General features: G+C 41.9%; 1 protein-coding gene across 2 annotated transcripts; it reads left to right on the plus strand.

Moving 5' to 3' along the window:
* Window positions 1–1,570: 1,570 nt before the first annotated feature.
* HADHB (hydroxyacyl-CoA dehydrogenase trifunctional multienzyme complex subunit beta) lies at window positions 1,571–15,363 on the plus strand. 2 transcript variants are annotated; one of them, XM_085311730.1, is made up of 15 exons: window positions 1,571–1,719; window positions 2,099–2,140; window positions 3,618–3,717; window positions 4,371–4,415; window positions 5,528–5,627; window positions 6,901–6,988; window positions 7,544–7,731; window positions 9,035–9,215; window positions 9,933–10,054; window positions 11,538–11,617; window positions 11,709–11,756; window positions 12,167–12,254; window positions 12,844–12,918; window positions 13,506–13,670; window positions 14,562–15,363. In XM_085311730.1, the coding sequence occupies exons 1-15, from the start codon at window positions 1,653–1,655 to the stop codon at window positions 14,595–14,597; spliced, it is 1,425 nt and encodes a 474-aa protein (XP_085167856.1). In that variant the 5' UTR covers window positions 1,571–1,652; the 3' UTR covers window positions 14,598–15,363. The 2 variants fall into 2 exon arrangements, with proteins under 2 accessions (XP_085167856.1, XP_085167857.1); XM_085311731.1 differs by having other exon boundaries at window positions 1,572–1,719; window positions 3,621–3,717.
* Window positions 15,364–15,432: the final 69 nt, after the last annotated feature.

Here is a 15,432-nt window from a genome sequence, read left to right on the forward strand (position 1 = left end):
CTGGGGGCCGAGAGGGGGCAGCTTGAGTGTGTGCACAGTGCGTGTGCGTGCGTGTGCRTACGTGTGGATATGTGTGTGTATATGCGTATGTGCGCCCGTTAGGCGTGCGGGGAGTGGGTGCGCGGCGGCTCTGGGGCGGTGCGAGCCGCGTGTGCCGTGTCCGCGGTGGGTGTGCAGTGAGCGGCAGCGTGTGCGCGACGAGCAGCGCGCGCGGTTGCGCAGCGCTACRAGGGTCCTGGAGCGTCTGTGCTGTGAGGAGAGGCTGGAGAGCTGGGCCTGTCCGGCCTGGAGGAGAGGAGACAGAGAGGGGAGCTTACCAGTGCCTACAAATACCTTAAGGGAGAGTGTCARGAAGATGGGGCCRGACTCTTTTGAGTGGTGCCCAGTGAGAGGGCAAGAGGCAACAGGCACAAACTGAACCACAGGAAGTTCTGCCTGAATGTAMGGAAGAACTTTATGGTGAGAGTGACAGAGCCCTGGAAGARGTTGCCCAGAGAGGTTGTGGAGTCTCCTTCTCTGGAGATACTCAAGGCCTGCCTGGATGCAACCCTGTTTACCGTGCTGTGGGTGACCCTGCTTGAGTGAGGGCTTGSACCAGATGATCTCCAGAGGTCCCTTCCAGCCTCAACCATTCTGTGATGCTGTGTGTCTGGGGTGTGTGCAAGTGGATATGTAGCAGCAGGGTGCGTATGTGGATGAGGAGCATGTGCAGTGTGTGTCTGGAGTGCAAAGTGTGTATTTGGGGTGTGTGCACTGAGGTTTCTGCAAGAGAAGTGGATGTGTAGTGTGGGGGTGTTCATGGTTTGTGCCATCCGTGTGTAGGAGGAGCACCGTGTCCAGTGTGTTGTGAGAGTGTGATGCRTGTGTACAAGGAGCCCACGTGTGGATTGGGGGGGGGAGTGCAAGTTCCCTGGGATGTGYGTGTGAAGAGTGAATGTCTAGTGCGTGGCATGTTCTCACAAGGAGTGGACTTAGGGTTACTGGCTGTTACTTTGAACATTAAAAGCATGAACTAATAAGTCATGTCGTAAATGCTGTTTGGGGGCAGGTAAAGAACTGGAGCTGCAGGGCCCTCGTTTGCCCTTGACAGGAAAAACTGCAGATGAGGGTTTGTCCGTAGGGAAGCCTGTTCTGGCAYGAGCTCTGAGAAAGCTGCAGAGGAAGCCTTAGAGGGGTGTTTACTAACTTGTTCTGCTTCTCATGGGCATACACAACAAAGTTACTGAGGTTAGAATCAGAAGTTAAAATTCAGGGTAGTGACACGAGGTTATGCTGGCAGTGAGATTGCCTGGGCCCTGGGACAATTTTCCAGTGGGGAAGTGGTGGAACATTTATTGTGAGGGGAATCTAAAACTGTGCTGGCTGCTGCACTGCTGATAGTACAGTGCTGGGTCATCAGGGAGATGACTGTTTATTTACAGGAATGTGTGCGGGCCACAGTCATAAGCCAGGCTCATCATGTGTTAGACGCTGTTCAAAAAGTGTAACAAAAAGTAGTTCCTTGTGCTGCTGCACTTGACTRCCCTTGATGTGTCTTTTGTTCTTCCACTTCTTTGGCTTGTGTGAATCAGGCAGACTGCTTACCTTGGAACTGTTCAGAGTAAGCCAGATCAGACTAATAGCAGTCTGTCTTCACCTCTGTAGATCTCAAAATGACTTCTATGTTGAGCCGTATCATCAGAAACCTCCCTGCTGCCTCAGCATGGGCTGCCAGGGTCTGTAAGTATCTTTATATTCATTAAAGACTTGAATTGATAGGTCATAATATTCTGTTTGTTATATTTGGACACTTTAATTTGAATCTCTGTTACATTGTATTTTTTTCTCTCTCTCTCTTTTTTTAATAACTAATTCCATTGTTGACATATTTGTTGTTTCCCGTATCTTCCAATGTGGGAGGAATGTCGTGTTACTTGGTAATATATACTATATTGTTTTTAAGAACACAGTAAATTTTTTAAAAAGTTGTAAATGGTCAGGTGCGCTTGTCATATTGGAACACAATCTTCTTTTTTTAACATTTCTTACAAAAATAGCTAGAAATGTATTTATCATTTATGATTTGACAAATCCTCCTTTTCTGGTTTTTGCTTTCCAGCTGCAAGATCACTCAGCTGCTCTTCACAGTTACAAGCAGCAGGTAAAGTGAAAGCATCAAGAATCCTTGTGGGTTTGTATTAGAGAGTATTTTTGAAGCTGCCTCCCTTTTCCAGAGACTCATTCTATGTGAGTCAGACACAAGACAGACTGTTAATTCAAGAGGGCCCTTCTAAAGTTGCAAACTAGTAAAGCTACAGGCAAAACAGTGTTTGCAGTAAAGAGTCCTCTAAACATCTGAATCCCTCTGTTCCTCAACCAGTGTGCCTGGTCTGGAGTTCATGCCACATTATCACCTGCTAGATTGCTATTTCTAGGATCTAAAGAGAGAGGCTAAGCTAGGAGGTTATAAGTTGTCTAGTTATAACCATGCCTCTTGCCCGGGAGGGGTGGGGAGAGGCTTGTGGAATTAGCTCTAAGGTCCGGTAAGACCCATAAGAGGCTCAGGTCTCAGTAGAGCAGCTCAGTGGGCACAATTATATTGTTTGTTAGATGTGACTGTTTTTAAGCAGTTTGGGTAATGTGGGGGTCTGGGACTCATTCTGGGGTTGCTCRGGTGACTGTGATGCTTTGAGCTGCCTGAATTGTGGAAATTGGCCTAGACTGCAGCTCCCACTCGCCTGCCTGGTTTTGTCTTGAGAGCCCTTTTATATAAACTCAAGTATATAAACTGGAGTTTCATACTTGTGCTTTCACTTGTTTGAGCACAGTGTTTAGCTGTATTTCATCTGCTTTTATGTGCCTTTTCCTTTTCTGGCTTGTAAATGCAGCTGCCTCATGCCRCTGTGTATGTTGGTTAAGAATTGTAAGCCTGTCTGTTGAACAAATTGATCTCATTGAACTCCTTATTAATTGTCACTCTAGAATAGCTCTGACAGTGGCATATTAAACGATACTGTATCATGATACTGCTTTATCTTGAACCTGAGATACTCCCATGCCTTAGGAGGAAGTAGCAAGTTACCCACAGCTGCTTTTTTTCACCTACTACTTTCCTATGGAAGTGAAAGCTAGCTGACTTCTTGCACTGTGCTTTGGTTTACTGTGAGTTAACTCACCTTTGCTGTGCAATAAGAGCATATAATGTGAACAGCTGCTGTGGAAGGTGGATTGTTCTTTGCCGTCCTTGCTGCTCCYCAAGTGAGAATCTTTGAGATCTTGTTCTGGTTGCAGAACTTTGAATTTGATCTGCCTCATTTATATTCTGTGTCATTCAGCATTTTTAGAGGCGTATTTTTGTCGGTTGTACTGGAAATTGAGAATTACATGCCTTTATTCTCAGCTGGACCGTTGCCTCAGTATAGCTATAGATGAAACTCTCTGCTGATGGGAGAAGCTGAAATTCTGTGTTGTTAAATCATTTTTCACAGATGACAGGCTCAATCAGAGACAAGATTTCATCCCAGGTCTCCTACCTTCTCTATGTTTGACTCTTTCTCAAGTTTTCTGGTAGCTTTAACAGGATCTTGCTTTAGGCTTGCTCAGATTCATATTAATAATTATTTAAACTTCTCCCTAAGCAGTCCAGCCTAAGAGTAAGAAGACATTAGCCAAAAGTGGCGTGAAGAATATTGTTGTGGTAGAGGGCGTCCGTATTCCGTTTTTGCAATCTGGCACCTCGTAAGTATAAAATAATAAGAAAATATACGTTAAATATTAAAATATATGTTAACTTGGTTAATAGTAGAATCTTTCTGAGAAAAATGATGCTTATGGTTTGTTCTGTTGATTTCAATGTAGTTATTTTTGTACATAAAAATACTGAAATGACAGAGCTAGACTGCTGTTTTTTTTTTCCCAGCTTATATTAAAAAATGTGTCTTGAAGAAGATTGGCCATGAATGTGAATTCAAAGGAGAATGCAAATTTGTGCTGCACATCTGGAGGAACCAGTTGATACCCCTATAGCAGATAAAGCAAAAAGTTTCATAAAACTAGCTGAAGAGGAAAAGAGAATCTGCTGTAGACTCTTCTTGTTAGACTATTATACCACCAAATTCACAGCTAACTTAGGACCATAAGAATATCTTTATTCTGTTAATGCTGCTTTTCAGAGCTTTAATATAGTGATTATATGCTGACTTTCACATAGATAGTCCTCGTAACCTCAGATATGAAATGTTTACTTATAAATGCACTGTCACTGTGATTCAGAGCATTTCTGGTGTCTTCACCTTTCTGTGCTGCTGATGTACACTTAGAGTGCTCTAGTGAAGAAGACACCTGCATTGGTTTCTGACATTAAGTTTCTGCCTCTGTTCTTAAACTTCCAGGTATGCAGATCTTATGCCACATGACTTAGCCAGAGCAGCATTGCAGTAAGTAAACTGAATGTCAAAAGAGTCCAGAAAACTATCTTCTGCTAGTCTCTTGGGGTCCTTATGTTGGTACAGTGGCTTCAGCAAAGCTAAGAGCCAASGTTCTATCTAGTTTTATTGCTGAACGATACAGTCCAAGTGCTTTGATATCCATGGTTTGCCACTGCCTTAGTAGGTGGTTCAAGCAGTAAGGTGGACAATAGATTTATACAAAAGAGCATTGTTAAAAGCAAATTGCATTGTTGTCTTGCTTGACTAATTTCAGTTGATTTGAATTCTGGCTGTGTATGGTTTTCTAATATAGAGGTCATAGCTACTGTCTCAATGTGCTTCTAGTTCAAGAGAAAAGTATCTGAGCAGTTCAAAGAAAACTAAGTGACGTGGAGAGTAACAAGCCAGTCCTATTGTCTTGCATGTCACTTCCATCCTGCTGTGGTTTGACAAGAGCTGTAGGTCACAGACAGTGTGTTAAGTGTGTGAGAACTGTGCCCCAGAGATTGAAGGCTGAGGTAGTTTTACTGCACTGCTGGAGAGAAGGCCTTTACTGAGGTGTTTCTAGTTTTATTTGGTGTTTTGCAGTACATGAAACTACATTTGAATTCTGCTAGCCGTAATCAGTGCCTGCAAGCAGATTTGCTGGCTTAGCATAGTTGCCAAGGTATTCTGGCAAATTGTGCAATGTGTTTTCTAATGAACCACGAAAACTTAACTGCTCATTTTCTATTCATCTTTATGAGACTCTTATATGTTCCTACAGTAAAGGCTTTGTTATCCCTAAGCCCTTATTCCTTTAATTTTGATGTCGGAATGTTCCAAATTGGGGAAGATATTAACAGCCACTTCTATGGGGGAAGAAGAGTAACTTATTTCATGAAACTATATAGATAGTCATTTATATAGTGATAATATCATTATGATTATTTACAGTCTATAGTCAATTACACCTTTCATTAAGTGTATGTGCCTGTAAGATTTCTTCTGAATTAGGGGTAAAATATGTAGTTCTGTTGTTGCCGTGTTCTCTGGCCTGACCAGTGAAAGATGAGTGTTTGAGGGCTGTGGCAAGGTTATTGCTTACTTGGTATAAATTCTGTTTGTTTGTACCTTCTCAGAGGGCTGCTGAACCGGACCAGTGTCCCAAAGGATGTTGTTGATCACATCGTTTATGGCACAGTTATCCAGGAAGTGAAAACAAGTAATGTTGCCAGAGAGGTGGGTTATGTGCAACATTTCTCCTGTAAGCCTGATTTAAGCAACTAGCATAAAAATAACAAACCCTGTGAAAGAGCATCTATTTTTGCAATTCATTTAAACACAATTTGGGAATATAAACTAGTTGTACAGTATTGTCCATAAAATAAGTGTGTGGGACTCTCCCTTCTGTTGAAATCTACCATAGATTAAGTTTATTTTGATGCTGTTAAGCCTCTGCTTGATTATTCCCTGGAAGAGGAGCTTTTGTTGATGATTTTTGATTACTCAACTCTAACTGCTGGTTGGACTCGAATACTGGCTTGCCAGAAGTACTTTACAGGATCAGAGCATGTTGTGATATGTTGTTTTATTGTAGTATTTATTTATTTTAGTTGATCTATTGATCAGATGCAGCATTTGAATGATTTGAAATGTAGTAGCTTGGGTGCCCTTTCTTCTGGCAGGCAAAAAACCCCACAATTCATTTCTTATACGAAGAAAGAACCTGGTCCAGTAAAGTAATGTTATGGAGATGGCATGTACTTTTTGCTAATCTGGAGCCTTTCCTGATACTGTTTGCAACTACCCAAAAGCATTATGTAACCTGCGCTGGAAAGACTTGCATGGTGATCAGTATCTCCAACTCCRTCGGCAGTTTTATCCTTGTATATGCAAATACTTGTTTTGGTCATGTACCAGTCAGATGAGACTGTGGTTTAATTTTATCTTGGGAACAACTGTTGAACTTTAAACTAGTTGGCCACGTGTCAACTAGGCCAGGTCCTGGCGTAGGCAGTTTTCCTGTGATGGGAGCCTGTGCTCTCAGCTGGGTCAAATGAGACACTGTTTTCTGGCAAATTTGAACTACCGAAGTGTTTTCTGTTCTGTGTTCAGAGCAAATCATAGTGCCTTGTACTCAAAAGTCKAATTCTTCTCATGTGCTGCCTTTGCAGATAAGGGTAGGCAAAGGCAATGTTGTATGTTTGAAAGCTCTCTTTGGAATCGTGAGGTGTGTAGTTAATTTATTCTCCTTATTAATAGGGGTGGGAATTGGTGCTTGCCCCCATAACCTGACTGAGACCCTGGACAGCTGCCTTCTCTCTTTTTTTTTTTTTTTTTTTTAGAGTCCAGCTGAGGAGGGGGGAAATAGCTGATGCAATAATTGTTTGGATGGAAACTTGATACACTTGTTTTCAGCTTAGTCTGCAGAGGTGTGTTAGTGGGCAGAAGGCAGCTCTAGCACCATGGAGGCAGAGGCATAGATGTAACAGTCATTCTTTATTGCTCATAGGCTGCCTTGGGAGCTGGTTTCTCTGACAAAACTCCAGCCCACACAGTCACTATGGCTTGCATTTCTTCAAACCAGGCTATGACTACAGGTATGTTGGCTGGAAGAAAAAGCTGTGGTTTTGAAAACTAAGCATCTGAAGAAATTCTGGGATGGAASGGGAAAGCTTTTGAACCAACAAAATATAACACAAATTGAATATATGCTGTAGGCCTGCCAGCAGCTTGACACTATTTACATTCAGCAGTAGTCTCTGCTCAATGTCCGTGTTAGCTTGAGAGGTGAAGACTCAAGCTTGATAAGGAAGTTACTGCCTTTTAGGAAGGCTACTGTCACCTTTGATTTAGCCTAAACTGAGAAAAAAATTGAGACTCAATTACTGTCCTGGATCACTAAGGAGACTGTTCTCCCAACTGCCATATGTGACAAAGAAAAGTGGAGGTAAAGTTACAGAGCTAGTATGAGTCAGAAAACTCCTGTTCAGCCTGCTCAGTCTCTGTTTAGTATCTTTTGTAAAACTTGATTAAAGCTAGAGGCTGGATAAGGAAAGAAAATGTGGTAACATTCAAAGACATCTGCTGATACTAATGTGGTAAGTGTTACTTCTTCCCACAGTTCTCATGGGGAACTCTGTCTCGTTCTGTAGGTGTGGGTATGATTGCGGCTGGCCAGTGCGATGTCGTTGTAGCAGGGGGTGTGGAGTTAATGTCAGATGTTCCCATTCGTCACAGCAGAAAAATGAGGAAGACTATGCTCAAGCTTAACAAAGCCAAGACTTTGGGCCAAAAGCTCTCTGTGATTTCCAAAATTCGCCCTGACTACTTTGCTCCCGAGGTAAATTTTTTCATGCATTTAGATATTTGAGCTAAACTATTTTACGAGGAAGTGTAAAACTTGCTGGAGAGTTTAAAAGGATTTAAAAAGGGGTGAGGTTGCTTTTTGTGACTCACCTTTACTGGATCTCTGTCATCTTGTACTTTAGGTTAGAACTGCAAYTGACTAATGCAAGTTCTTTAGCATTCTTGAACATCTACTTTGTTTTTAATTTGGTTTCTTACATGTTTGTCTTCAATAAGCCGAACTTATTTCAAGACTTCAAAACCCCCCTCTCTTTCTGCAACTCCTAGGCCAATGTGTGCTGGAGACTCTACAAAGTAAAAGCCTTTTTCATCAAAATAGAGCTTATGGCAGAGTTCTAAAGAATCAAAAGATTTTTTTTTTCTTTAAATAGTAGAAGTAACACAATATAGTGAGTTATATTGTTGCTCATATTGAAATAATTGTTATTTGATTAATGCATCTGAAATACACAATTTGATGACTCTTCCTGGCCAAATCCTGCCAGGTGCTCAATGTGTTCAGCTCCCAGGCGTGGGCCATGATGAGAACTGGCAGTCTTCTGGATAGTGTCAGGAGTTTGCTGTAGAGGGAGCTGCTCACCTCCATTTTGAGGTCATGAGAAAGGTGAATTGTGAAATGATGGAGGTGGGAAGGAAAAGTGTTCCCCTCCTCACTACCAGTGAATGACCTGAGGTCTTCATGAGCAAACTCTGAGCATTCATGTTGCTGACGACCTCCTTTAGCTTGAATGCCGTGGTGTGTGGAAATGCAGTGTACATATAGTAGAGATGAGATCTGGTCTAAATAAGGCATGAARACTGCAGGCTTAAAGGCTTGCAGGAATTTCCTGTGTGCTGTTGGAAAAATAAAAGCTAAGCTGAACTTAGCAACTAAGTTCACTCGGCAGCTGACCTGCTGTCTCTCACTTTGCTTGAGGAGGTTTTGGCATGGATTTTTAAGGTCCCTGGATGTGTTGTTTCACCTTGACCCAAAAAGTCCAGTCACTTTTGATAAGGGAGTCTGTTCATGAGTCCCTGAGGTGAGAAGCAGTGTGGATCTCATTTTATCCATCACATGTGTTAAAAATGACAGTTCCTCTAATACATTTGATTAAGTGGATTCTGGTATGGTACCACATGTTATTTGTGTAGCTCTAACAGTAACTGCTCTTATCTCTTGGAAGGACCTCACTGACTGATTATATAGGGCTTAACTGATTTCTGAACTTTAATCATGTTTCGTAACTGCTGCAGAGACAGGTGTTTATGCGTGCTGATTTTACTTTTCCTTTCCATAGCTACCAGCTGTGGCAGAGTTCTCCACCAGTGAGACTATGGGGCACTCTGCCGATCGTTTGGCTGCTGCCTTTGCAGTCTCCCGTGTGGAGCAAGATGAATATGCCCTCCGTTCACACACACTAGCTAAGAAAGCCCAGGATGAAGGCTTGCTCCTCGATGTGGTACCCTTCAAAGTGCCAGGTAAAAACACAGATGTTTTATAGCTAGCGGGTGGTAGTTCAATAAAGAAATATTTTATTTAAAAAAGGAGAAGRAGGACTGGACCCAGATTTGTAGTTTTCTATGCATCTCAGTGATGGATTTTAACTCTTTGATATGCAGCCAGTTACTCCCTGAAAAATTTCTATCTAAGAACATGTTTCTAAACTGTTCTTGCATGTCTAAACTCATCTCCTCTTCCTGCTAATGTGATGATAGAGCAAGGAAAATCAGAGCTATTTGACAAACAATCCCTCTACTCTCTGAGTCAAAGAGAACCAATTTTTATGYCCTGAACTATTAACAACAAATAGTAAGCCTAATGAAATCCTAGTTTGATAAATCAGGTGCTGTTTAGGAAGACCTGAAGTGTGATTCACTTAGACTAGACTTCATTCACCAGGCATCTTGGTCATTGCTCAAATGTGAAACAGCTTGTGGAATGCATATTCAATTTTTTAAAAAGAAAATAATTTTTTTTTAAAAAGAAAGTAATGCATATTCATTTTTTTAAGTGTTAAGCCACATTAAAATCATTCTGATACCATTAATGTATTTTTCCCCCTTTTTCTCCTCCCACTTGTCATAAAACGCAGAGTTTTCTGGGGTTTTTTTCCTGGTTTTCTGATGTGAAAATTCATGTATATTGCTGACTTTCTAAATCGAAATACTTTTTTTATTATTTTTTCCCATTAACAGGCAAAGATACAGTTACCAAGGATAATGGAGTCCGTCCTTCCTCAATGGAGCAGATGAGCAAGCTGAAGCCAGCTTTTGTCAAGCCATACGGAACTGTCACAGCTGCCAACTCATCCTTCCTGGTAATGCATGTTCCTATCATCATGTGAGCTAGAGGGGAAAACTGTTTTACCCTCTACTTCACCTGGGTACCTAGATTAAGATGATAATGTTTGAATGAATTGACTCTTTTGTGATACCACATGTTTTAAGACTTTGTGAGGGTAACTTTGAAGTACATTATAAGCCAGTGAATTTAGGTGTTAGATGGATTGTTTCAAGTTAAAATCCAGAACTAAATCCCTAAAGTTTTGTGATATTTTACCTGTTTTTGTTTTTGGTAACTGCATTTTGAAGAGGATGAATCAGTGGACATTCAAAGGCACATGCAGAAATTCTGTCCCAGGATGAGATTAATCATATTTTAAATCTAAAAACTAGTAGTTTAATGAGTTTAAACGTCTCACTTTAGGGCTTACCCTGAAATCCACAGAGAGCTGTGAGAGATTTCGTTAGCACATCTGTGATAAGCTCTGTTGTGTTCTGCAGGTGCACCTTTCTCTAGTGCTTTTAAAGGGAGCCTTTCAGATGCTGAAGTCTAAATTAGCTGTGTAAATTAGGCTAGGAGAATCTGAGCTCCAGTTTCTGTGACTCAGTAGAAGGTGATTGCTGTAGAAAGTCTCCCACAGAAGACCTGAGGTGACTGTTTTTCCTGCATATGGCCTTGATGGAGTCTTGTATGTATAAAAGGCAGTTTCACACTGTAATGAGTACTTCAAAAGTAGCAAGTAACTAATGCTGGGGCTCTTTCACTAGCAGCTATGCTTACTCTTTAGGGTTTGTGGGGACTTAAAGTCTGGTAATGCCATAGTCTTGCTGTTGGTAGGAACTGTTGAGTTACTGTTGGTGTGCTGTACACAGCAGATCTACAGGCCAGCTTAGGGATGTTATCCCTTCATGCCATCAAGGATATKATGTTCATTTTTGCAATATGGTGAACCTATGGCTTGTATCATCCCAGAATTCTACTCCAATTTTGGAATGGAACTGAACGGAAAGGTGAGTGTTCAGGAAAAACAGCTTGTCCTCAGGGTTGACAGGGCAGTTAGGCACCTCTGTCCTGCTTGAAAGTAGAGAGAGTTGGCTCTCTGGACTGTAGTGAGGTGCTTCAGCAGTGTCTGTACTAACATGATTGAGAGATCATCTGTGCACCTGCTTGGTCATGGAGACTTGTTTTTTGTCCTGTACTGTACCATAAGACTTCTGGAGATAAATAAGCTAAAAAAAAGGCTTCCAGGAGATAAATAATTCCTCATGAAATTATCTTCTTGTGTGAGGCTTGTGTCTGGTTATAGCTCTTTGGCAAATAGTTATTCCTAAGAGTGCAACAACAAAGTGTGCTCTGACTGTCTTCGAGTTTCATGGCAGAGCTTGGAAACTAGTTGTGTTTGGGGCACTTTTTTTGCCAGCTACTCTACAACAAAGTTGTCAGGCTCRTTTTATGTGCATAGTGTGATTGTTCTTTAGGCAGTTGCCTCACTGGGTTGGTTTGTCTGCCTGTTTCAGACCGATGGTGCTTCAGCAATTCTGCTCATGTCTGAGGAGAAGGCTCTGGCCATGGGATACAAACCAAAGGCCTACCTAAGGTAAAAAGAGAGTGCTCTGCATGGCCTCTGAAATCTGCTCTTGCTTCCTTTCTCTCCTCTTCCTGTTACTAATAGTATTTTTCCTGTGCAGGGACTTTGTGTATGTGTCCCAGGATCCAAAGGACCAGCTGCTACTAGGGTAAGTGACGATAATGAAGAGCATCCCCTAGCAGTCCTATACTACTAGCACAATAGCCTTGTCTTATTACGTTTGGTTTTTTGTGAAGTAGCTAATTACAACACTGCATCTCTTCAGGCCTTCTCGCATGGTGTAAGAGCTAGTGTGTTAGATGTGACTCAGTATGGGGAGGTGGCTGACATGAGAGAGGAGCTGTGGCAGAAATATTCACCTTGATTTACTGGGTGGCATCAAAGCATGTTGATGCGACTAGTAGTTACTTGGGGTTGTGTTACATTTGGAGTGGGACAGGCTGAAAATTTTAATGTGTCCTGTAGAGGAGGACTGTAATGTGGTTTGCTGTGGAGAATGGGGCAATATCATGAAGAAATGTGTTCATGTTTGACCTCCGTTTCTTAACTCTTGTTCAGCCCAACATATGCTACTCCAAAAGTGCTAGAGAAGGCCGGTCTAACCATGGCTGATATTGATGCTTTTGAATTTCATGAAGCCTTTGCCGTAAGTAATTCTGAAACTCCAAGGGCACCTGTAGCTATAAAAATCCAAAATTCCATTCTTTAGACTTCTGTTTTCATGTTTGTGCAAGCTCCTGTTAACACTGTCACTAAATTTAGGATTCAATATAGATACAAAATTAAAATTACATCTATGTGTAAGCACTGTATATATTTTAAATATATAACTGACATTTTATACATTAATATAATCTGTGCTGAAGATGGCTTATGTTGCTTGCAGTCACCATATGAGTACAGATTATTCTAAAACAACCTGAGAAATTTTACTTCACCAAGATACTTGTATGGAGGAAGAAACCTACTTCTCCAAGTCATCTGCTAATTGGATTAGGGATCTGTATTAATATGGTAAGATGGCATGTTAATTGGACAGTATTTTTTTCTCAAACTAAATTTGAGCTAATATTGGAGTGATCCTGTAAAATACTTCTCTACAGTTGGTTGAATTAGGTTTTTTGTCTGTAGCTAATCTCAAAATATCTTTTGGCACTAGATAGCTAGCACTGTCCATAGGCATGCCTTCAAGTCTGCTGTTGTCCCTATTAAAGTTGCCTTCTTTTCCCTTCTAGGGGCAAATTCTGGCCAACCTGAAAGCTATGGATTCAGACTGGTTTGCACAAAACTACATGGGCAGAAAGTCAAAGGTAAGGACACAGGTTTAGCTCAGCTGGTTAGAGCGTGGTGCTGCTAATGCCAAGGTTGCGGGTTCAATCCATGTATGGGCTATGCTGAGGGTTGGACTAGGTGATCTCCGAAGGTCCCTTCCAACCTTACCATTCTATGAATTTTTCTATTTCAGTTTTGGTATTGTTCRTATTCCATCTGGCAGAAGGGCATGCTAGTGCTGCAAAGCAGGGCTTCTGTTATGTTCAGTGAGAAGTCAGGGTTCTTGAACTTCAGGTTAGCAAATCCCAATATGAACAGTTTCTTTGGGAATTATGGTATTCCTGTTGACAGCAGGAGGTGGAGACCTAGAGCTATACTAATAGTTGGGGACGAGGGAWTTAAAAGTGATGGGAGAATCTTTGTCCTTCTGCATACTTTCTAGCAGCTTGTGGTGTATACCTGACTGCATATGARGCTGTAAAACCTTTGGCATGGTTTTATACTGTCATTGGGTGTTTCTACATGCTAAGCAACACTTTACAGCAGTGCAGGGCTTGTAGGTTTGGTGGTGGCATGGCACCTTCCAGATTGGTGACTGTGTATGTCCATCTGTGTGTTCTTGCAGGTTGGAGCCCCACCTCTGGAGAAGTTCAATAATTGGGGTGGCTCCCTGTCACTGGGACATCCTTTTGGTGCCACTGGTTGCCGTCTAGTAATTACTGCTGCTCACAGATTGAAGAAAGAGGGAGGACAGTATGGTCTGGTTGCTGCCTGTGCTGCAGGAGGACAGGTAATGATGCTGTATGGTCTTTCCTGTTTCCCYTGAAGAGGGGCAGTAATTGCATCTCTGCTTACGTCAGTACTATGAAATCTTGTCCAGTTACATCAAGTACGGACGCCAATCCGTCGGCACTGGGCGCCCATAACGGGGGCGGTTGTGAAGTGCCATGGCCCTGAGTGCTCATAACGCCCTCCAGCTCGGCTGGCTGCCTTCTTCGTGCTGCTTAGTTCAATAAGCTCCCTCCGTCTTGTCCACTTAAGAGAGTCTCCATCCCAGTATCAGAATCATTCCTGTGTAATGGCTACCAGAGTCTGCTGCTGCCTGTAAGATATAAAGGGAAGGAGAGATTTCTCCCGTGTTCCAAGGGTTCTGTTTGCTGACCTGTATATAAAGACTGTCCAATTTGTTGCATGTGCGGATCCTTCTAAACCTGGGAAGAAAGATCTTTACRTGAAAAATCAGGGTGAGAGGGACTGTACCTGATTTTCAGTGACTCCTGAGACTTCTGGATGGGAGCCTTGGTTCAACATTGGAGTACCTGGCAGTAATTCTGTAGGGACCTGGCATAGCTGGTCCTCTTGTAGCCTAAAGGCTTTGGCCCGGGCATTGCCTCCTCACWGAATTGCTTTAAGAGGTAGTTTGGCCCTGAAAAAAGCCTGATACTAGGTCAGGGTGGACTGTTCTCTTGGCCAGCCTGAAGCACACCTRTGTTATGAAGCCATCAAACCACTGTCTACAGAGTCCTGTTAGTGAATTGGCCCCAGGTTTTCATCTCCCCTTTTGTTTTAATGTGATTAAGATGGTTAGGAGGTGGGCGTCTCATGTTGACTGCATGTCTGGAATAATTAGCCCTTTCCGTGACTGTTGTTCTCTCTCTCTCTCTCTCTCTCTCCATTTCAGGGGCATGCAATGGTAGTGGAGGTTTACCCTCAGTAATGGGACAAGGAACTGCTGAATGGATATTGATACGTCCTGTGCCTGGCAATGCCATTTCAATGCACTAATTAATAACATGTACAATCCCTCTGAGGATTTTTGGTGGCCTTTGTAAATATCTTCTAGCTACTCAGCTAATAATTTTCAACCAATGAATACATGCTAGAAAATATTGCCCATGTCCAGAAAAGTTAATATGGTTCTTAGTCTGTCTATGGTCCTCATATCTAAACAGATTTYCACTGTATGTCTTTTATAAGCAATATTTTGGGGGGGAAGGGATGTAGAGAAAAAGAATAATTCCCAAACTGTACAAATTACATTTGGAGTTAAGGAGAACTGTGAAGTGTTGAATGCCTGCAGGCTAAGATGTAAGCTAATGTGCCCATGTGGAGAGTAACAGTTATTTTTAGAAACAGGTTCAAACTGAATTGGCTGACCTGGTTTGAAGGAGAAAGCATGCTGCAGTGTGTCAAAACAGTGTTGGAATTAGTAAATCGCTTCTGCGAAATGAGCCAATGGCAACATCACTGATGTTAGCCACAGTACAGCCACAGCAAACCAGAAAAAAATAAAGTTTGATTTTATTTTTTTTCTCTGCCCCYCCTCCCCACACACACCTTGCCTGCAATGTAAGGACTTGTGCTGCTTGTTCTGAAGACTATGTGCTCTGAGATGTTACCAGTATCTGCTTTCTGATCTCTTGAAAACTGCCCAGAATTCACCTTGAGCTCCATAGTCTAAAATAAATCTCCAAGATAACACATGCTTTTATGAGAGGGGTTTTTTTTTGTTTTTTTTTTTTTTAAAAAAGGACATTTTCTCTGAGAAAAAA

This window comes from Rhea americana, unplaced genomic scaffold, assembly GCF_003343005.1.
Source record: "Rhea americana isolate MKP2758 unplaced genomic scaffold, rheAme1 scaffold_348, whole genome shotgun sequence".
NCBI classification, from domain to species: Eukaryota; Metazoa; Chordata; class Aves; order Rheiformes; family Rheidae; genus Rhea; species Rhea americana.